Source organism: Erithacus rubecula, assembly GCF_903797595.1.
Source record: "Erithacus rubecula genome assembly, contig: SUPER_Z_unloc_2, whole genome shotgun sequence".
NCBI classification, from domain to species: Eukaryota; Metazoa; Chordata; class Aves; order Passeriformes; family Muscicapidae; genus Erithacus; species Erithacus rubecula.
In genome coordinates this window covers 5,634,257-5,657,831 of record NW_027635860.1, presented here as the reverse complement: position 1 = coordinate 5,657,831, position 23,575 = coordinate 5,634,257, and the positions used below count along the sequence as shown (strand labels likewise).

The following is a 23,575-nucleotide window of genomic DNA, read 5'->3' as shown; positions in this document are numbered from 1 at the left end:
GGTATGTAATTACTTTTCTTTGCATGTTTCCTTGTAAATATACCCTGACACCTGTAATGGTATGAATGCTGTATTTACAACCTTAAGTTTATTAATATGAAATCTGTAGAAAAGAAAGTAGCTGTATCCTAAAAAAAATCAGTTTTAAGTTCTTACCTTATTAACTGAAATACACAATTATTGATGTTCTGGATGGAACAGCCATGCAATTTCCTGAATTCTAACATGATAGTTGTGCCTGGTTGAGCCCATATTTCCAGAATTTTAATCAGCACATTTGCTGGAATCAACAGTATCTGGGATATAGAGTAAAACAGTAAGTGACTAAAGCTGAGTTTCTTTGTGAGAATATGTAAGCAGTTTTAAGTAGTTCTAGATAGTACCTATTTTTTTGTTATTCCTAGATTCGTTTTTTAAATGATCCTGACTAACACTGTCATAGAGACTGTGATTTTCAGGTCTGTATTTCAGGTGAGAAATCTAAGTCTGAAGCACTGTTCTATGAACAAGAAATTAAATAAAATCACTTCCACCGTGGTATAGAATGAACTAAAGAAACTACTTCAGGAACACTATAGCAGTAGATCATATAAAAAACAAATATCTGTATTGCTCACATATTTGGGACAATTACAACCTCCCCCACAAAAAAAAAAAAAAAAAAAAAAAACCCCAAACAAAACACCTGTTAAAATGGTAATCTCTATATTTTTATTTATAAAAGGTACAGCAAAATATTAATGAATTATATGCATATGTTAGGTGCTCCTTTGTGGGAACTACACCTTATTTAGCAGGTGTCTTTGTGTGCTCATCAATATAGCAATCAAATGGCACTCATACTAATTTCATAATTAATGAAAACCTTCCAATACCTTGTCTCTTGGCAGAGTTAAGGTTCAGTAACTGGAATTGTGGAGGTAGGGATTATTGGAAGAAAGAGGATCCTTATAAAAGAATACACTCAAAAATGTTGTAGATTTTTAAGCATAAAGGAAATATTTTGAAACAGAAGATCACTGAAAAATATTTGCTGCAACGCTTTCCCTCCACAGGTCTTCAGCAGACAGAAAATAAAAGTCACATTCTTAGCCAGCCATGAGAAAATGGATAGCTCAGATTTCTCTTCTCACATTGAGCATGACTTTAAATGCCACTTCTAGTATCTGCAGTCACTGTTCCTCTTGTCATTCAAATCCACGCAGGCAGTCACTCCCTGAAGCTTCTGGTGTGAAGCCATGTTCTAATTCAGACTGGTCATTGATGTGCTACACACAGAGTAATGCTTTTCAGGTTTTCTTAGCTGTATTTTAATCCAAGTGGGGTTCAAATAAGTCTTTAGACCACCCTAGTTCCATGCCAAAGTCTTTCAAAATCTTTTGGTTTGATTATTCTCAAAAATCTTGGCTCATGCTTGCAGTGAATTGAGAACTTCAACAAGATTAATTTCTCTGCTGTTTCCAACACTTCAAAGCTCACGTTTTCAAAGGTTCACACTTTATCCTCAGAGAAACAGGTAAGCATTGTCAAGTATTTCCAAAGAAGAAAATATAGATGCAGGTGTTATTGAAATATAGATATGGGAGTATTTGCCCCAGATGATGACTCAGTTCATGAGTCTGGGCCTCTTAATCACTGAGCCTGATGTACCAGCTGAGCCTACTGTAGTAATCCCCAGGCTCATTATGGTTCCTTGCTTAGAATTGAAAGCATAAACTAGTACCAGGTAAGCTTTTACTGTATATATAAGACACAACAGGACACCAGCCATTTCTCCTTATTTAAACACAGGTCAGTCCTCCACAAATCTATGTTTCATTTCCTACCATCTTTGTACATAGTAGTACCACTTCTCTACAGAGAGATGGTTACAGACAAAATGTAAGAGGAGGGAACTGTGATACAAAAAGAAAAATGTACCTTAGCAAAAATAGATTTGTTGGTACTGTCTTACAGATATACAGACATACAGACACAAAAATCTTTAAATATTAAAAAATCCCCTGTCATTTCACTACTCTCCTTGCTCTTCTGCAAAGTTATGAGAGCTCATTTATAACAACAGTGACAATTGCTGCAGAACACCATGATGTGATTGAGGATGACAAAAACACAGAATGCCTACACAATGTACATGCATGGACATAGCCTGAATATTTTAGTTGACACTTGCACAGAGAACAATCTGGGGGTAAATACCCTCTTTGCCCCATATGTTCTGTATAACTTACCCAAGAGAAAATACATGCATGAAATCAATCTGAACTGCTAGGATCTTTCATCTCCTCACTGTTATGCATATGGCATAAGGCAGTGGTGAATGAAGCCTCATGATCTTTACAGAGAGTTTTTGCTTTGAGAAACTACGAGCAGCCACTGAAACAAAACTCAAAGATCTTGTTGAAATAGGACCCACGTACAGGTAAATACAGAAATTTGCAAACTAAGATTTTCTCATAGCATTTCTTTCTATAAAATGGTTTGCAAATTAAAAAAAAAAAGCTAAAAGCAAACCAGTTTACTTGTAAAAAAACATGGTGTGCAAGAATATTTCTCAGTCAATGAATTATGTGCATGTCTGTGACAACTGAGGTAGATTTTTTTTTGTTGTTCCAAATATGTTCCAGCATATACTTATTTAACGTCTTGGCAATGGTAAACAAACTTGTGTCTTCAGTCTCTTTCAAAGCAGGTATTTTGCCTAACTCTTTGACACTGGAAGTGCATTTTCTTCATCCCCAGATTGTGCAGGCTTGCTGTTTCCTCTTAATGTTAAAAATGAGTATCTCAGTCCTCCTGCCATACTAAAGAAAAGAGAATGAACAATGGTGTCAGAGATACCTGATGCTACAGATGTGATTTCATAGGTACATACCTTTCCTTCTGAAGGGCTAAAGAACAGCAGCTATCATAAACTAGGAATGCCTCAGAACTATGTAATCCCTCTGAGAAAGCAGCCCCAAGCAGACAAAGATCAACTACCAGTTGCTCGCACAGATTAATATACACAAATGATCATTTAAGCACAGAAAGTAACAACTCACAAGTTAGAATTTATATTCAATGGGTACAACTCATTCAGTCAGTGTTCTCATTTCCCACACCACCACCTGGCTTTTACTTGGAAGCCTCACCTCAGAACTGCTGCTCATAACAAAAAAAGAACTAATTCAATTTTACACAGTAAAACTGTGCGCATATTTTCACAACTAGGCTTTACCACAGTAGGATTTAATCTCTGAAAACAAATGTGAAAATGTGTAATGAACTTTACATCCTAAGGCAGTGCTTCTTCAGGCAAGTTTCAAAACTGCATCACCCAAATGAGTGCAGTCAAAAGAAACCTAAAATTAGAACTCACTGAGAAATTTTCAGCTTTAATAAAAAATAGCTATTCAAGTTTCACTTACCAAATATTTAGCCCTACGAAGTTTAACATGGAGAATATGTAATCTCCACCAATCAACATGCCGATGTAAGCAATGGATATATTCTGAAAAGATAAAAAAAGTAGTACATTTATATAAGTCTGATTTCATCTCCGTGAATACAAGCAATATCAACTAATTCACTTTTCTAAGTAAATAGCTATACTGTGTTACTGACCATTCTAAAATCAGCCTTTAAATTAATTCCATGGGATGCCAGCCTTATAGATAATGTATCAATAAAAAGAATAATAAAATCAGTATATTTTCTAAATGTATACAATGCACAGTGACTTCCTAGGGAAAAAAAGTGCTACTTGATATTAGGCAAAATGGAGTTTAGTCCACTTTTTGAAATTATTTCTTTATCGTCTTTGGAATTCAAATCCTATTTCTTAAAAGTGAGTTTTGGGTTCCTCAGCATAAAAAGGATGCCTTAAAATTACAGTTAAAGTTCTTCATTATTACATTATCTGCTACTTTTCCAAGTAAATATGCACTGAAATCACTTGGTACAGGTTCAAGACAGGCACAGTTTGAAGTTAAAGATTCTACCTCTCACCTATCTGAGTCAAGTTTTGGAAAAATAGTCCCCTAAAGACAGAAGGAAAGATGTAGAAATGTGTGATCATTTCACCAACACTTTGTTGCTTTCAACTGTTTCAGCAGCTAGCCTGGACAATGACATCTCTACCAGTATCTAATGGAGTGTGCTGCGTCATAACCTGTTTCTCTAAAGCTGCTCAAAGTGTGTCAAAGACTATTACAGCTTAGAAAAGAGAAATGGTCTTGCCCTGACTTAATGGTTTGATGCAGACATATAAAATTTAAAAGAACACTTTCAGGGGCTCAGAATGTGTGTTGAGTTGCAATACAGGATGTGGTCAGAAATGTGTATTTTATCACCATCTGTTGAACACGGGTGGGACAGTGACCCTTATCTCTGTGGCACACACCATCTGCTAATGGGCCATCTTTGGGACAGGGTGGGGCAATCATCTTGATCTTTTCCACAACCCATCCTCCCTCCAGGAAGATATCATCTGCTGCTGGGCCATTGGGTCCCACTGGATGACTGATAAAATTACATCATCCCACTGGGAGATGCTCCAGCCAGGGAAAGGAGCCACACTTTTCTTGCCTAGATAAAAACTGAGATTTTGGACACCTTTTTTCCACTGGATTCCAGAGGAAAGTCAGACCTTTCCATATCATCCCTGGACCTTCAGAGGAAAACTGCACCCTTCTACAGGAGCACTGCTTCAACTGAACCACATCTGCCACTGTAGGGGGACTGTAGCCACCATTTAATGGGACTGCTACCAACACCCTGACTGATAGGGTATAAGGTTGCATTATGACTCTGTCAGGGTTGGGATTGTTCTTTGTAATACTGCATTTCTATTTTAATTGTCCTAGTAAAGAGCTGCTATTCCTAATTCCCATCTCTTTGCCTGAGAGCCCCTTACTTTCAAAATTATAATAATAATAATTTGGAGGGAGGGGGGTTTACATTCTCCATTTCAAAGAGAAGCTTCTACCTTTATTGGTAGCCACCTGTCCTTCAAATAAGGACAGATGAATCTTGCAGCCTTCAAAAAAGAAAAAGAATGTACAAAGAGAAGTACCACTCTCCTTTTTTTTTAGATTTTCTTATGATGAATGTTTTGCTTTCCTTAGTCATGGAAGGGATTCAGTACTGTGCCTAAGCTAGTTAGAATTCTGAAAATGTTTTGCCCACAGCTGCATAAGTTTTATCTTTATTCAAGCTATTTCAGCTTTACAGTTCTGTGCTGCTCTCCAAACTGGCCTACAAAAAACAAAAACATGGGCAGTGAGGGATGCTCCTAGACATGCTGTCCTCATGAATACAAAGCAAGATGCATGTTTTTAAATTAAACTGGGTTAAAGAAAACAGACTGTAAGGACACCTGGTTTAGTTTTTAAGACATACATGTTTTGGTGTTGATCAAATTGACCAGAATTTGCACACATCAAAATTAAGTAGTCAATTCATCTAGAACACAAGTTCTCAGACAAAGGCTGAGGCACTTGACCATAAAGCACACTCTGTACTTCAGTCATTATTCTGCATCTATGGAAGCCCTATGTATAAGCTGCAAAGGAAATTAGTTTAGCCCAAAGTAAAAGCAGGTTAGTCCCTATCAGTTCACTTGGATTTGCATCAGGGCATCTTGACTAACACACAATAACTTAATAAACAACAGAGGCATGTGATAGTGCCTGATGAAATGAGGGTAAATGTACATCTTTTAATTAAAATTGTACCAGTTTCTCTTGTTGGAGAAATAAAATTAGATCAATACTAACAATGTTTTCTGGAGCATACCTGACTTTCAATGCAAGAGAACAGGGTCACTTTGTGGTGTGACCTTGTTTGGCACAAGCAGTGTCTCAGTATCAGTCTGCATTTTGAGTTTCCATCTCACAGCAGAATCAAGATCACTGCTGAGCCAATGCTCTTTCCTATCTATCTGAGCATTTATATGTCCCTCTTCTGGTCCATAACTCACCTTGATGGCACCAATTACTGTTGTTGTGAGCGCAGAATTGTAATGACTGCACAGGACAGTAGAATACATCAAGAGAAACCTGAACAAAGGAGAAAATTTTATCAATTTCTACCAGGGAGCTAAGAAGTTTAGCACTACTTCAAGATGTTCAACATTTTCTGGATCAGTGTTTTTCTAGGCTCTGTAGTCCCACCTGTTTCAAACGCTTACAAAAGAATTTTCTGTGAATCTCTATTTTAATGATGTGCATATACAGAATATTCAAAATATATGTTAAAATATACTATTTGGCTCCAGCAAAGTTATCTCTTTGTGCTGTTTATATGTCAATATTTGAAGTTAGTTTGACCTCTTGGTCACAACATGGAAGAGAGTAACAGGATAAAACTCATTCCTTCATTGATCCTGCAGTTTCAACAGTACTCAAAGCATTGTTTCATTACTTTTAAATCTCCCACACTTTTCCAGCTCCTTTAAAGAGCAAACACACTGAAACAGTTCCTATACTCAAGGACTTACATTCTATTAACTGCAAAAAAGTTAGATGATCAGAAGAGACAGACAGAAGACACAGTACAGAAAATACAAAGCTAAATGTCATGGGGTCCAGCACTGCACTGTGAGGTCAAAAATCCAGATAGTACTGAACATTTATTTACACCATTAGAAATAATTATAAGTCAAGATAAAACCCAGTGGGAAAAAACATTTCCTTTGAACTGTAACACAACTCCAAATATGAGTCTTATATTTGAGATTTGCAATTTGAAACACTGTCATGGAAATAAGCTGCTTGGTTTCCCTGTATTCTTACCCCAATAAGCAGGAAAGAATGAATTGAAATACAAATAAAAAATTTGTCCAGTGCTGGAAATGTGTTGCCTATTAAAAAAAAGAGAGAGAGAGAATTATGTGCCATATAATCAACTGTAAACACATATAAGATATACTTAATATGAAAATATGTAAATTCACAAAATTTAAATTCACAAATGTATAATTAATACCAAAATTATTAACTATTTATATTACTTCTGGAAACAGTTTAATGCATATAACTTGAGAGACAACAGATGACAGCACCCATGATACCTAGAGACATACTTGCAACACGTAGAGCAGTGCAGATACAGAAGTGCACACTGTAAGCAATGAACAAAAACACAATACAAAAAACTGTGTTTGTGTTTTACTGACAGATACTAACACTGTGAATAATAACACATAATAAATACTGTTGATGTGAGACAGATGAAAACAGCAACTACATAAATAATTTCCTCTAAGTCTCTTCCACACTACAGATTGATTCTTTAGCAGCTTTCAAGGCCCAAGTGTCTCTGAGCACTACTAAGATCTCAACAATGAAGATCAATGAAAAGGCTCAATTACTTTGAAGTATCCTCCCTAGTGAAGTGCAGCAAATAAACACACAGTGCCACACAGTCACTACGAAACATGTCACAGATTCTTTTCCATCTCTTGTAACTCCTGGATATGTCTCATTTTAATCTGGTTAGTTTGCATATGCATCAAATTCTTGCTGCATATGCATCAAATTCAGCTAAGGCTGAACACATCCCTGAGAAACAGAATAAATGCCATAAGCCCATCCTGAGCTACAGCCAGCTAAGGCAATAGGCAAAAAGGATCTTGAGCAGCTCTGCCCTGCTAGAATTGTGCTGGTGTACAACAACAAGCTGCAGAGTATAACAGAGAGCCATTCTGGGGGTTCCTTCCTCTTATATTGCATCATACTTTCCTGTCCTCACAGTGAGCCAGCTGATGATCAACAAAAGAGACATTCACTCACAAACTGCAATCTCTACAAGATTATAGAACTATCCAGGGGAGTAGAAGCATGTCCCTATCACACAGATGTAGCACTGGTGTTTTAGCTCCACAGCAAAAGATGTATGCTGTGATGGGTCAAGGCAAGAAGCTCTGTCAGGGTAAAAACTGGTCTAAAAATCTCCTAAGTACAAGGCTTATCTACAACCATTTGCTGACTTGTCACTGGTATTCTTCCATTTTCTCTGTTTTCTCCACAGTTTGATTTCTGTGTATCTGCATCATTTAATAAGACTTCTAATATTAATAACCAAACCAATGTGATGCGCAGCATGCACAATGTATTCTCTAATAGATATTTATTCTCTTCAGGTAATTGAGCATTAAATTGTTTACAGCAAATCAGCCAGCAGGCACAACACACTCCTTATTTTCCCCTGAAAGTAATCCTAACAAGGTTTGTTACCAACAAGGTAACAAATAAACCCAACAAGATAAACTTCTCTGAGCAAGTCTCCCAAAATGTCTCCAACCCTGTGTGCTGGAAAAGCAGTTGAAATCTTACAGCTATACAAACCTGGGCCCCTTTTCCAAGATAGACAACAGGTGCATTTTCCTGAACTGGCATAAGGTCATGCTGGACTAATGACATAAAGAAATTTCACATTCACAGCAGACTTAATTCCAGCACTTTCAGGGAATCATAATTTTACTGCTTAAAGCAGAATTCTATGAGCACAATGACAAAATAATGTGAGTTCAGGGCAATACAACAAAGAACATTGCAATGATTTATTACACCCTCCAAAGAATTTTCTGTGGCAAATGTAAAACATTACTAGAAAGGAATATGAGCGACTGGACTCACTTTACTATTATGAAAAATGTAACTCAGCAAATTTGTGAGGGAGCCATGAAAACCTTCTCGTCTGATACTTTGTATGTCAGGACATACTGCCTAGGGATACTGTCCTATGATTACCTGGGGAAAGTCATGCTCTCATTCTACAAAAATGGAAAATGTAGGTTACCTGATTAGACTGAGATTAACAGAAATCTGCCCTGGACACCAGAATGAGAGAAGAATTGGAAATTGTCTGTATAGCTGCAATCTCCTTTTGGAATTTGTGGCAAATCACACAGTGCAGCTGGATTCTCAATCATTTGTTCTAGCTGTGTGTCCCCAGACATATGTTAGTTCATAGACAAAGACTCAATTAAGGACCATCGTACAAATTCAGCCACTCCTTAAGTGAAAGTTCTTACCTGTGAAGGACAAGTCCAACTCACACTTTTTAAACCCTAATCACTAACACAGAGGTAGGATTACCTCTTCAGAAACAAACAAAAAAATGTCACTCCCCAAATGAAATCTGAACAAAATAACATTATCAGTCTGAGATGTGCAATATTGCTACTTACCTCCTGAAAGTCTCCAGTAGAAAAGCTAAAAATAACTGTTGGAATCACCATGAAACAAGCATTATAAAACAGGACACCATATTTTCCCAACTCCTGTGAAAAATGAAACATGCTGCTTGGCATTAAAAGCATTAAAAGCCATTTGGGAGCAAAATACTACATACTAGTCTGGTAATTCTTCTGACATTATTGTCAGTGAGTAAACAGAATAGAATACATGTCAATTTAAAATACAAATTTGCAATCTTCAGATTCAGTGTTTTGTACTAAGCTGAATTTCCACTTCAGTCCCTTTGTCTGTGCACTCAGAGTATTACTGCTCTGTTATACCTTGGACATTTTCTATACAACACCAAGAACTTTCAAAAGCGCTGGTCCCAGAACTGCTTTGTGTTGACTTCACTCAAGTCTCTGCCTGGCAAGGAATTACCCAGTCCTTCTACTGCAAATCAACCATGAAAACATATAACGGGAAAATGAATGAAGTTTGACTCACAGATAGAGCTCTGTAATCACTGGTAATTGATGTAACTTTATGCAACTTGAGGGTTGCCATATAACCTGGGAGTTAACTTGTTTCACACAAAGGCAAAAGATTGAGGGAATAAGAAAACAGCCTTCCCTTCCTCCAGGTGTAGCCATGTTGCTTAGAAAAATCTCTCCAGCCTATTGCTTCTCCTGTATTTTGCAGAAAATTGTGAGGCTGTTATGTGCTGCTCATGAATAAAAATACAGTCTAGAATCTACTAAAGTGTCTAAAATTATTAAAAAACCATATATTTCTGCTGAAATATAGAAGTCAGAAACCAAACCTCTATTCCCTTTGCTATAGCTTAGTATGTTTCATGCCACTGCATTTGAAGAGTAGCCTGTCAAACATTTACATAAGTAATATGTATCAAGGTATCATCTAATTCCTTGTCTCACCTGCCTTTGCTGCAGACTTGCTTTTAGATAACCAAAAAAACCTACAGATACTGTGGTTATGACTCAGACTAGACAGGTCTCAGTTTATTTTACATAAACCTCATATAAAGTGTATTTCTGATTAAAAAATCATTGTCCCTACATAAATATGTATCAAATTTAGAGGTAAACTGTTTGCCTATGGTTTGCTTTTTTTTTTTTTTTTTAATGCTGAATTGTATCCCCATTCATCTTTTTAGCCAAGAAATAAGTTTTGTGCCTTTAAAACTAGGTCCAAGAGTGAAGGGAGGGATAAGGAGAAGAGGTGGAATGTCTGAGGTGTTGTATTCAAAAACAGAGATGAACTGCTTTGGCTCTCTCTGTCTCTCAGTGTCTCCAGCACAAACAGCAGCAGAGAGCTCTCCTTTGCTTTTAGCTAGTTTTTTTACCAAGCTGAGGCAGACAAGTTCCATGGATTGTGACTTCTTTTTTTTGTAACTGATCAGCCCTGCTCTGGACTGAAAACCCAGAAGAGCACCCCGAGCTCACACCTGAGGCCCACTGGGGCTGGAATGCAGAATTTCCCCAGCACAGGAGGGACTGATAAGAGACTGAGTGAGCCAAGCTCCACACCTCAAAAAGGACTCTCTGAATTTGCCATCTCTTCAGAAAAATGAGAGGTCCCACTGATTAATATGATTCTCTTTTTTTCTTCATGTTTGTGAGTACTTTGCTCATTCAATAAACAAGTTTTTTCCCCTTTTCTCTAAGGAAGTTTATCTTCCGAACAGGTAGGCGTAAGTGCCACTTGAATTTGCTTTCTAGAGGGAATTCTGAGGTTTCCTCCCTAAATTTGCCCTAAACCAGAACAGTTGCGCACTGTTACCAAATTGTTATAACGCTAAATTTAAACTAATCACCCTACAGTTACCTTTGGATCAATTTTCTGTTTTGTATAAACTCCATTTGCTGCTGTGAAAATATCATTTAGCAACACGAAGATGTAGCCCTCCAGATTGAAAGAGAGATCAGATCTGGGAAAGAAAGAAATACTATATTGTAAATAAGCAAAAAAATATGGAATGCATTGTATTACCTTGCTTACCAAGGTGAATATTGTGAATGAGGATATGCAAATCCCATGAACTCCACCCAGTCACAGATTTTGTTTCAAGCCTTCTTCCTAGTTGTTTCCATTTCTCCAGTCACAGGACCATCACAAAAGAGACATCAGAGAATTCCTAATACTCAGTGTTATGGTGGCAGGAAATGTACAATTCTCATTCAGAGAAAAATTCCACCCATCTCAACCCTGACAACCAGTCCAATTATAACTGAATATACTTACCTATTTCTTTTACTACAAAAAGTGGCTAGGGAATAAATTTCACTGTTTTTTACAGTCAGAGCAGACATATTGTCCCATCTTCTGTTTTGACTAGTTAACTCATCAATACAGGGTAATTTGATAGGACATGGCTCTATCTGGGTCACATCACACAAAAATTATTTGCTCGTGTTTATAGAAAAGCCAGGAAACAAATCATCAAAACATTATCTTTCCTAATAGATAAAGGAATGTTCAAACAGAAAACAGAGGACAACAGCATATGGGTGCTTTGTGAACATTATCTCACAATGGAACTTACTAAAAAAAGTGGGATTTTTATGATTAAAAAACTGCATGATGCCTAACTTCATATTTGACAACCAAAATATTAGTCTTTCTATCCAGAATAAGAACATACTTTTCCTAGATTATTAAAATACACTGATACCACAAAGTAAAAGCAACATTTCTCATATAGTTTTAACTTGCTTCACCTATGACCCTGCCAACATGGAAAACCTAGAGGTGGAAAAAGACACGCCCAAAGATTGTCAGCAGGAAGTAGAATTTTTCCTTTTATAACTGTACCTCCCAGTGATGTCACTAGAGAGATCTTCCAAATCAACTTTCTCCATAGTAACTGATCTCAGCTTCAGTTTACTTAGAACTAAACAAGGAAAAAGTCCTCCTGCTGTCCCTCCCCTCATAATATGGCTTTGTATGAGAAATTAAAACCTTACCCAGCGGCTATGAAAGCCCCAAGAATGATGGTAAATACGCTGCCTACAATATTCAGTGGGTATCGTTTCCTGTAGGCAAAAATTGAAACAGTTCACATTTTCATTATTTAAAGCAGAGATTAAATGGCTATCTGCCTGAAAAATTTCAAAGCAATTAATAATCACAGAACATTTAACAGGAGGGCAAAGTCTTGCCCATGTGCCACGCTGTCAGACTTTGGCCCTGAGAATGGAGATTGAAAACGCACTGTGAGCACTCTCTTACTAGACAACTAAAAAAAAAAAGATCAAAGGTTCAAAGTAACAGCACTGAACCAAATAAATTTAATGTGTACTGATATTCATAATAGATACATTTCAGTGTCTTCCAGCATTCCAATAAAGGAAAATCACTGTACATCTCTCATGCAGTTTTTTAGATCACCTTTGTTGAGGAAGAAAATATACAGCACATTGTCTGGATAATTTTTAAATAGATACTTATTTTGAACTCAAATTGAAACTTCGTACTTGAAAGGGAAAACATGGATTCTGTCAAGATAGACTGAGAGAGAAGATCCATTAAAACAAAACATACAATGCTCTTGAAGAAATGCACTTGGAGAAATCCTGTGTGTAAAGCTGCACATCTGAGAACCATTGTCCCAAAAATAAAGCACTGAGCAGACTCTAGGTAAATTGGGCTTTGACTATAATGACTCTCAGAGTAACAACCTAAACCCTGATTGTTTCAAAAATCCTGGCATAAGCCTGCACAGACTCTCTAGAGCCCTTTTATTTTTGGCCCTAAGGAAATACATGGTGTCAGTCTGCACCAATACAGCCTTCTCCTCCCAAGGTTTCCTTTGGTTAGGATGTTGCTTGCACTCATAGGCCACAATGCTGTTCTCCAGCTGAGCACCTATGATAATCTCACTGACTTACTTTTTTTTTTCACTTGCTTGTGGGAGTCTTCAGGCCAACAGAAGACAGTAAGTTTTGCTTTCCCTGGGAGAAATTAAAACTACAAAAGAATTCCACAGCATCTCCAAATATGAATCACACTCATCAACCAACTGCTGCTAAAGCCAAAGGAGATGACAATTTACCTGAGGGCTTTTTGCTTTTTTAGCTTTTTTCCTGACCATCACTCTAGTGTTGCCTGGGTTGAGCTTCAGCAAGCTGGTTTTTCTCCCTGTGAGTTCATCTTGTGAGTCCAGTACCAGCCATGTGGATAGAACTGTCAAGTTCTACACAAAGTATGATGTATTTATACTCCTGTTCCTCCAACTCAGTACTACTGAAATTAGAGATCCTGAGCAGCTAGCATATCCTTTATAATTTCTCACAAAAAAATAACATAGGTGTCTGTAAGTAAGGAATTCTCTGATCCAATGACTGGTAGATGCCATTTTGCTCCATTAACCTGGTATTTTTTCAGACTTGACCCAGACATTTACTCTACATAAGCAGACTGCCATTTTATCAGCATTCTTTGGAGACATAAGCATCTGTCTGATTGAAGCAATTTAGGAGCCTCCAAGACAAGACACAAACATAAGCACTGAAAGTGTCTGAGTTGTGTCTGCAGACCTGAAACCTTTGTAACAGTCTAGAGAATGAGACACAAAACTGAAGGCAAGTAGATTTTTTTCCCCTCTCTTCACTAAAATGTATATATCTATGCCTTCAAAAAAGCTACATTAATCACTTTCTTTGCTTTACTCTATTTGTACTTAAAAATCACCCATTGAATATGCTGATGAGATGACATAAGTAATCCATTTGAGATGTTCTAAAACAAAGGTATCTTAAATGAAAAAAAAAAACAACAAAACAACAAAAACCTCAAAAATATAACCCCAAAAACAAACAAAAAGGATCACCCAAGTATGATGATTTCCAGCAGTAAAGTAAGTGGAATGGTAAACTTCCTGAGCACTGTAAACATCGGCAAACTGTCAAAAAACAAAATAAAAATCCAAGCATAGCATCAGATTAACAGCATTCTTGTATTCTAACTCTTATTTTACTAGTCCAGGGAATGGAACAATTAGTCCAGCAATAAGAAACCAAAACAAACACCAAATAATTTAATGCACATATAAAAATGACAGTCTGATATAAGATGCACAGTAGACACCAATCATTGAAAGATAGCAAGCTTTGCCAGTTTGTAAATCAATGCAACTGGCTATATTCTGAAAGTCACTCTGCATTACTGAAATGGAATACAGTAGGTATTTTCTACCTACTCTTATGAAAGAATTATTTCTGCAAAATTCATAGGCAGAGTTAAATAAAAATTATTTATATCATCAACTTAAGAGAAGACAATAAACCTGTCTATGAAAACACATAACATAAATAAAATACAAAGAAAGCATATTTAGTAAACAAGATACATTTTGAAAAAAAAAAGTAAAATAAATCCATGACCAAAAAATTAGAGGAAACATAAGAAACATAAAAGGTGAGACCAGTCTCAACTACCAAACAAACTGTTTCTTTGAGCAACATATTGTTGAGCTTCATGCAGTAATGCAGTTGGAAACATTTCTGGGTGAGAAAATGCATCTGACACTTCATAAACATGACAGATGGCCATATGGACCAATTAATCTCCTGCTTAAGATAATTATTAACACAATGTTTAGTAACTTTACAATGGATATTTTGAATTTATGCCTAAGATCATGTGCACCTTCCAAACAATGCAAACAAGGTGGAGAATGCAATGATGTAAACAAGTGTCATACATTGTAACAAAAAGCAGTCTAACAAAATGTTAATGGTAGAAACATGGCTGGCATTTTAAAGTTTCTGTTATAAAAATCAGTTACAACTTGTAAATCTAAAAGAGGTATAACAGCCACAGGAGAGGAGGAAGGTACATTGATACACCCTATTAAACATTTAAATTTACAGTCAGAGAAAAGGGAAAGAAAAAGCCAGCTTTTACAGTTTTGAAACTACTTTCGTATTCACAATGACTGAAGTTCTACTAGGCACAGTACTGCCTAAGTCTTTATGTCTCTTTCAGTGTAACAGCTTGTGAACACATTCAACAAAGAGCTGTGGAATCAGGCATCTAGTGTTCACAGCTGGAGAATATTAATTCTATAAATAAAAAGAAATGTAAACAAATTAAAAGTAATACCCTGGGGGACCTCATCACTCTCTACAACTCTCTGAAAGGAGGATATAGTGAGATGATGGCAGGTCTATTCTTGTGTGCCTGCAGTGAGAGGACCAGAATAAACGGCCTTCAGCTGAGACAGGGAAATTCAGAACTAGATATTAGGAAAAAAATTGTTAGGGTGATCAGGCATTAGAGTGGGTTGTCCAGAGAGGTTGTGGAGTCATCATCCCTGAGAGTGTTTGGATCTGGCACTGGGTGATAAGGTTACTGGGTCCAGGGTTACAGTGGTAGTACTGGGTTTACGATCGGACTGGATGATTTTAAAAGTCTTTTCCAGCCTTGACAGTTCTATAGTTCTGTGGTTCTATTCTCCTTCCTACAATCTGTCTCAGAGGCACACAAACCTACAAAATTCTGTTTTGGTTTAGCTTGGTACCAAACTCTCAGGAGGCTGCAATGACATGAAAAAATCACCAGGTTTTTTAAAGGTGGTGCTGTATCCTCCAGTCCTCCTGCAGCCATCATGCTCCTGTGCTCATCTTCCACATAGAATACAGTCATTCATTCTGTTACAGCACATGTCTACATTACTGACACCTTTTTAGCACTAGCATAGAAGCAACTCTCATAGGTCTACATTCACAGGCACATGGGAGTCAGGGTACCCTTCAGCAATGCTCCCTGACAATCTGCTTTTGGCACTCAGCAGGGCTAGGCCACCAGCACCACACTACACAGCAGTTTTTTCAACCCTTGGTGATCCCTAAATACCTGCCATGGCATCATTCTGCAAATATTTTTCCTATGCCTCTTCTTTCAGAAACACCTTACAGTTTTCCAACTCTGTAGTAGGACACCCAGGAAAAGCTGGAAGCTTGGGTGTGAGGCAAACGCATACACACTTTCATGGTCACACAGGAATATTGTGATTTTATGTCAGTACAGACCTGGCTAAGCTCCTTTTAGCTTGGGTGTGAGGCAAACGCATATACACTTTCATGGTCACACAGGAATATTGTGATTTTATGTCAGTACAGACCTGGCTAAGCTCCTTTTAAAGGAAGCAGACATCTTGTAAACTGATCAAATGTCTGGGCAAAAATTCCATAACAGTACCAGGGATTTAGAGAGACAGGCAAACAGACACAACATGAATTTAAGACTCAAGACAATACTCTTCTTTAGAGTTTCTTTTTTTTACCCCACAAGAGAAAAGGGTAAAATCCAAACAATCCACTTATAATTTCTACTTACTGTACCTGAGTTTGCTGGTACTTGATAATCCACTTAAGTGGTTTCCAACATAAATCAGAGGCAGAGGAAACAACTGTGATAAAATTAAAAGCACAACTCAGATTATTTTAAAAGTACTGTTGAGAAACCTTCCTTGATAGAATTTGATACCTGTCATATCAGATGTATATTTATCAAGAAAGAATGGAAAAAACTGTAACTATGCTGCAAACTCATCTGCAGCTCCCATTTATGTGACTGGTCATGACCACAGCTTCACTGATGTCATCAAAAGAGTTGCAATCTACCACTAATGAAACTTAGAATCCATTTAGAGTAAATGTAAATCACTTTTATTCTAGTTATTATAAACTCAGATTAATACCCATTTTAATATTTAATTTTAGGTATTAAAGTAATATTAACAACAGTAGATAAATAAGCAAGTGAAGAGGTGGGATAAAAAAGTTAGTAAACTATAAGTATGCTGTGCTTCTGTCCATAGTCCACATATATTGGTACAGCTGGAAGTCACAACATTTTAGATCTACCCAGAAATGCTATGTGAGACACTGGAAGGGAAAGGTAAGCAATTATGGGTAAATTAAACTTTGCTTCTAGCAAAGAGATTGATTTGCACAGAAACATAGGGTCCATAACACAATACAGATAAACAATAATGAAAATTCAGGGCCTTAAGAAAATGTACAAGAACACATGGATCCCTACAATAATCAGCTGCAATTCAAAGCCATTAATTTTCTTACAGAAAATATTACAGTATCACAGAATGGGTGAGGTTGACATTTGTGGAAGATTTAAACCAACCAAAATAATCAATGGGGACAAAGGCAGTGTGTATATTTGGTCCCATTCACTATCAGTCAAGAGGAGCTGAAATGGCAGAAAGACATAACAGATCATCTATCTTAATGTGTAATAGTTGCTCTTGTTTCTACACAGGGACACTCTAGATGACACTAAAGTCAAAGGCTTTGCAGTCTTAAACTTTGCTGGAAAAGCATACAGAGGAGTGGGATATTTTATCTATGTTAAAAATTCTGCACTTCTTTCACAGCAAGAGAGAAAAAAAAAGTGAAGTGGAAGTTAACTGATAGCCAACTGAAGTTAACTTTTAAGTGAGAGTCAAAGTAAAAGTAAACAGGACTATAAAGAAAGCAGGACTATGAGAAACGATAAATATTCCACCTGTCAAGTTTGCAAAAATGTTGTAATGCGCTATCTCATCTGCAGACTTTTATTTAGAACATTTAGATTCATTTAATTTATAGGCTAAAACCAGAGCAGACATTATATTATCTTTCCTCTGAAATTCACTCCATTGCAAAGACAGTATTACAACATCCAGCATAACAGCAGAGATCAGTGAATCATTTACTTTAAAAGGGTCAAGAACTTCAAAGCTTCATGACTAAAATAAGCATTTCACTACTTTAAAACTCTAGTTGAATGCACTGAAGACATAAAACAGTCGAGGAGTGAAAAGTAATGATTATCTTAGTGTCACAGCAAAAGTTGACAAAAGGATAAGTTGGCCTAAGGGTTCCTTAAAAAATAGAGAAATAACAATGAGCAATCCAGGTGATTCACTATGACTAGTCAAATCCAGCACTACAAACAATGTGCAAGACCTGGAAGTCAAAATCCTGACTGCTCCTAGCCTATCCAGCAGTCTTCCAACAACAGATATTATTAGGATAAAGAAAATGTGTGCTGTATTTTTTTAACATAAGACAACAGCAGAGAGGGAGCACAGCAGACTTGGGGGGGATGGAAGGAAGAAACTTCTCAAGGTCTCAATAAGCTGTTTATATGTGGAACTCAAAGCTACCCACTGGAAAACCTTTCTTATTCTGGAATAAAGAAGGATTGTCCATTTTATAAATGTTACCACAGATTTTTCTCCAAGACTTGTACAAGTAGAAACCCCAACGATTTCAACATGCATTAAAAATAAACGTATCTGTGAGACATCCATTGTAAACCTGATATTGATAGTAAGACAAGATTCTGCAGTAAAGTTGTGGGCCTGAAAAGCTGTACTATCTGAGCCCTGCAGCAGGGCTGGGAACACTCGCTGTGTCCTGGAGCAAGCACAACCAATACCCTGCAACAAGACATAAACACACAGGCTAATGCATCCAAGAAACATTCCAGCAACATTGCCTAAAAATCTTTGAGGATCATTGCTGTGGTCATTTCACATCCTAGTTCCCAAACTGAGGTAAGAGGAGGTCCTCTCACATTTGTTCTGTCCTGTCTCTTTAGACTATACACATTTAAGGTCTGTATGATGAAGATAGTCACCACCTACAGCATTTTCAGACAGCATTATTTTAGCACCTTCTAAAACAAAAATCTCATACTAAGAGTCAATGTTGTTCTGGTTTCTCATCAATCACATTATTTTTCTATTATTTTATCACATGCTCCATTCATATTTCCAAGCAGCCTTTCTCTCTTTATGCTGTGTTCTAAAGTCTTTTGCAAAGACATCTCTCATTGATCCCACAGAGTGCTATATCCAAAAAAACCCTTTAAAAATATGAAAAAGTTAATCCAGCTGTATAAAAGTAAAGCACCTTTCCCATGTGCTGCATAACATAATGGGACCAGATTTCTCTGCAAACAGTTTATCTCTATAGCCCAAAACAGAACATTGCAGAAAAATTAAAATTTTCAAATAAACTTTTACTTGAAACAATGATACAAATAATCCAATTTGAGAAAGAAATGTAAATGCTTTTCGTGTCTTTGTAAGAAAGAATGTTACTATAAGAAGTAACTCTTTCCTATTAACACCAGGACATACGTGATCCTTACCTTCACAGGTATACTTTTATCAAAATCAGGGAAGTGAACAATCTTTCTTAATTTTGACACATACAAGATAAGTATAGTGGCAGCCATCTAAACAAAAATAAAAAAATGAGAAGTCATGTAAGACCAAAATTTGTAACATATGAATGAAAAAACTGCTTCAAACACAAAATCTTTATACAAATTTGACAAATGCTAGGTTTCATGTATTTCTCTAAAAGAACAGCACAGAATGCAATTAATAAATTGAAATAATTTTGCTCTTATCTATTTTGCCAGTTATTTATTTAAAAGTAAAATAAACTTTACTATAATGAAGAAAATTAGTGGCTCTCTGTGAAACAGTGCATGCTGAGAAAATAAAATAGGACATAATCCAAAATAAACCATGAAATTTTTATTCAGAGAATTGTTTAGTCTGCAGAATCACTCCCAAAACTTTTTTTTTTTGTAATGTCAGATGGAGATTGGGCATTAATCAGTCCGTTGACAACATGAGGAAGAAACAATAAACATACAGACAGAATAAAGAATATCTGAGCAATCCTACATCATAGGTGTTAATGCTGTCCCCAGAGAGTCAAAACAAAGGGTCAAATTTCCCTTATACTAAAATACAGTAATTGACTATCTAGAGGATAGGGTGGAGTCATATTCTGCAGACTAAAGCATTATACCATATCACATGTACTTTATATAGTGTTCAGCAAAACCTTGGAATGATCAGTCAACAAAAAAACGGAAATGCCATTAAGTCATTCTGCAAAGAAAAAAGCTGCATCAAGACATGAATTATTGCCACATTTTCTCTCCTTTCACTGAAACATGATCTGTGGTTCCTTGGGCAGTCTGGGTGTGTAAAACTCTCCCTATCACATCACTAAGTCTTTACAAGACATTTTACTCTCTCTAACGGCAGAGATGTTAGACTTGCAGCCTGTTTTCAATTCTTCCTCACTACCCCTCTGCTGTGCAGCCTTGGCAGGAAGCAAGTTCTTTATAAAATGTGTTTACCTAAACAACACTTGTTTCAAGGCTCAATCTTTATCAGTGATCCCTCTGCAGTGATACATTTCCTTTATGAACCCAGTCCACAAGTATCTGAACTTTGGCTTTACTATGATGCCTCCTTAACAACAAAAATAATAAAAAATATTTCTGCTGCAATACTGCAACTTACCCAAAGACAAGTAAAGCAAGAAAGAATCAAAATTTTGCACAGGTTCTACTGAAAAACTGGGAAATGGGGAGAAATTTATGAGGAATCACACAGTCTGGCTATAGACAGGGACAATGTCTCTGCATGTAGTCCACAAAGGCTCAAGGACTCTCACAGAACAATGCTGGACAGTTTTGAAGGCCAGATTTCTTAATTACTGAACTTTACAAGGAGAAATAAATAGCATTCCAGCCTTTTACATTACTCTCTCCAGGCAATAATTTTGACTCAAACTCAAAGTTGCCTGTTTTCAATGAAACAAATTACAGCTCCTTATAGTGTATCTAATCCAGAAGACAAGAAGTTCACTATAACTGCTTACTATAGTGATTTTGCCCCCTAAAATCTATTTCTATTTATCATTAGTTTACCTCGCAAAATAATGAATTTTAGTATGCTTTACTTGTGAACATACCTGTCCAATTCCAAGAAACACTGGTGATGGGAAGCTGAAAAGCATGAACAGATATTTAGTACTGAGGAATGGAAAGAAATAATTAGGAAAAAATAAAAAAAGTTTAATACCAAAGTTAACAATTAAACATGAGGATGACTGGCCTGTGTTTAAGAAGAGCTCGGGACTACACTTATTGTAGTAGTAATTTTTTACTTGTGCCTTCCAAAAAAATACAGCCCATGCACAGTTGGTTAATTCTGAACTGTTAGCTGTTTGGGAAATACTCATAAGTGAAGATAAGAGAACTCTTAATGCACTGTTTCTTGAGTAGCCTCACATACACATTTTGAATCCTGATATGGAATAGTAACTTAAACCTCTTGCACTTGCTCTAATGTGGAAGTTAATCTCTACAGTCCAAACAAACTAAAACATAATCAAGTTCTTAGATAAATGTTGTAGAAACATCTAATTCCTTCTAAATTAGCTAGATTCCTACTACAGCTCTTCGGTTGGCTTGAGTTGAAAGCATGGATAGAATCATAGAATGGTTTAGGTTGGAAAGGACCTTAAAGCTCACCTAGTTCCAAACCCTCTGTCATGGGCAGAGACACCTTCCACTACTCTAGGTTGCTCAAAGCCCAATCCAGACTGGTCTTGAGCACCTCTAGGGATGAGGTGTCCACTCTCACAGACTCACCACTCTCACAGTAAAGAAGTTCTTCCAAGTATCAATCTAGACCTGTCCTCTTTCAGTTTAAGGCCATTTCCCTTTGTCCTATCACTACATGGCCTTCTGAAAAGTCCTTCTGGAGTCCTTTAGGTACTGGAAAGCCACAATAAGGTCTTCCTGGAATTTCTCCAGGCTGAACAACTCTGTGTCTCTCAGCCTGCCTTCACAGGAGAGGTGCCACCTCATACGTGGCCTTGTTGCACTCCATGACATTTGCAGGAAGTGCTGTACTCTTACTTGGTGTGGTGAGAAATGTACATCTCAAATTAGCATAACTGGGATAGGAACAAAGCATTGACAAAATAAACAAATGTGCTGAACCACAGCAGAAGGCCATAAGGGCATTACAATCCTAACACAGAGCTAAGAGCAACCGATAGCAAAAGAAATTCAGGGAAACAGAAAAATCAGGGGCAGGAAAAACAGCAGGACTTCCATTTAAAATCATGTGACACCTAAACTGCCTTTTGTTTAGTATTTACAGGTACTCATACAAAAAAAGACAGTTCACTCATCTGTACTACATAGATTTCTCCAGATATTTATGATTTGCAGAGGGCTAAATATTTCCAGCAATGCTATAGGGTCTTAATACAAAACTTAGGCTTACTGATGGACATACTGTACTCGACTATCTCACACAGATGTGCTAGATCTATGCCAGGGACTTGCAGGAAGCTGCAGTCTGTAGGATAAAAACCAGTATTAAAAAAACCTCAACTTGCACTATGTACAATTTATAAAACATATTAAATACAGCTGCTATATTTTCAAATAGCGCTGAATGTTAGAAAATGACAGCAAGTTTGGCTTTTAAACTTTCTTTTCATTTTGGTTTTTCTTCTTTTTATTTTGACTCAAGATGAGCTAAACAGCAAAAACAGAGGAAAGATTTTAAGTAAAATATGTTAACGGTGAGAAAAATGGCAATCACAGGACAATCACAGAATCATAAACTATCCTCAGTCAGAAGGGACCCACAAGGATGATCGAAGCCCAAAAAGTACAAATTTAGATGGGAAAAGTATGACTTGGAGATGAGGGCTGAAGTTCCTCTGTTTCCCACAGCTGAAAGGTTAAGAGTAAAATGCAAAGTGTAAGAGGTCTGCAGTTAATGCTGTTGCTTTACATAATGGTGTAAGATGCTAATTATCAATGATGGGAATGAGCGCCATCAAGTCAAGGACAGAACCTTTCAATATTTTCACGATTAAACCATTTTACGAGCTTCACTTTTCTTTTCTGGTTACCTCAGAAAAGAAAGATGCTGGTAGGAAGATCCTGCCAGGCAGGAACAGCTAGGGCATACGCTGGTTCCCTCACGGGCGTCTGAGGTGATGCGATCCCTTGGGAATAGCGTAAAGACCCCGAGGAAAAAAAGGTGTTGTGGGAACCCTGCCTGCCGTCGGGCGGTGCTGCAGAACTGGTATATACTGGGCACAAGTGGGGTGTGAAACTGGAGAAGCTGGCCCGGCTCCCAGCCCCTTACCCACCGGCTGGCTGCCCGGGATCCGAGCGGCACGGACGCCACCGGGAAGGGGAACAGGAGCGGGAACGCTGATCCGCTGGGCAGGGAGGGACACCCTGCTACGGCCCGGCACCGGCTGCGCCAGCGCCCGCTCTGCCCCGGCGCTCACCTGTAGGCGCTGAGGAGCGCCTTGTTGACCAGCACGTTGAAGAAGGAGCTCGCCCCGTAGAAGAGCGCCGAGAGCACCCTGGGAAGCGCCGGGGACGCGGCGGCGGCGTCCTCTTCCTCCGCCGCGGCCTGATCGGCGCTCATGGCGGCGACGAGCGGCGCCGAGCAGGGCCGCACGGCGGGCGGCACCAGCGCGGCCGTGGGGCCGCCGCTCCTCCTCCTCCTTTCCCCGGAGGAAAGGCGG

At 37.7% G+C, this 23,575-nt stretch overlaps 1 protein-coding gene across 2 annotated transcripts; it reads right to left on the bottom strand.

Moving 5' to 3' along the window:
• Positions 1–1,588: 1,588 nt before the first annotated feature.
• SLC35D2 (solute carrier family 35 member D2) lies at positions 1,589–23,572 on the bottom strand. 2 transcript variants are annotated; one of them, XM_079330983.1, is made up of 12 exons: positions 23,333–23,572; positions 20,981–21,014; positions 19,350–19,436; positions 16,532–16,599; positions 14,017–14,088; positions 12,152–12,220; positions 11,013–11,115; positions 9,176–9,268; positions 6,777–6,844; positions 5,963–6,041; positions 3,411–3,493; positions 1,589–2,804 (listed from the first exon to the last, which is right to left on the bottom strand). In XM_079330983.1, exons 1-12 carry the CDS (start codon positions 23,473–23,475, stop codon positions 2,702–2,704), a joined length of 1,002 nt encoding a protein of 333 aa, XP_079187109.1. In that variant the 5' UTR covers positions 23,476–23,572; the 3' UTR covers positions 1,589–2,701. The 2 variants fall into 2 exon arrangements, with proteins under 2 accessions (XP_079187109.1, XP_079187110.1); XM_079330984.1 differs by lacking the exons at positions 20,981–21,014; positions 23,333–23,572 and adding an exon at positions 20,361–20,461.
• Positions 23,573–23,575: the final 3 nt, after the last annotated feature.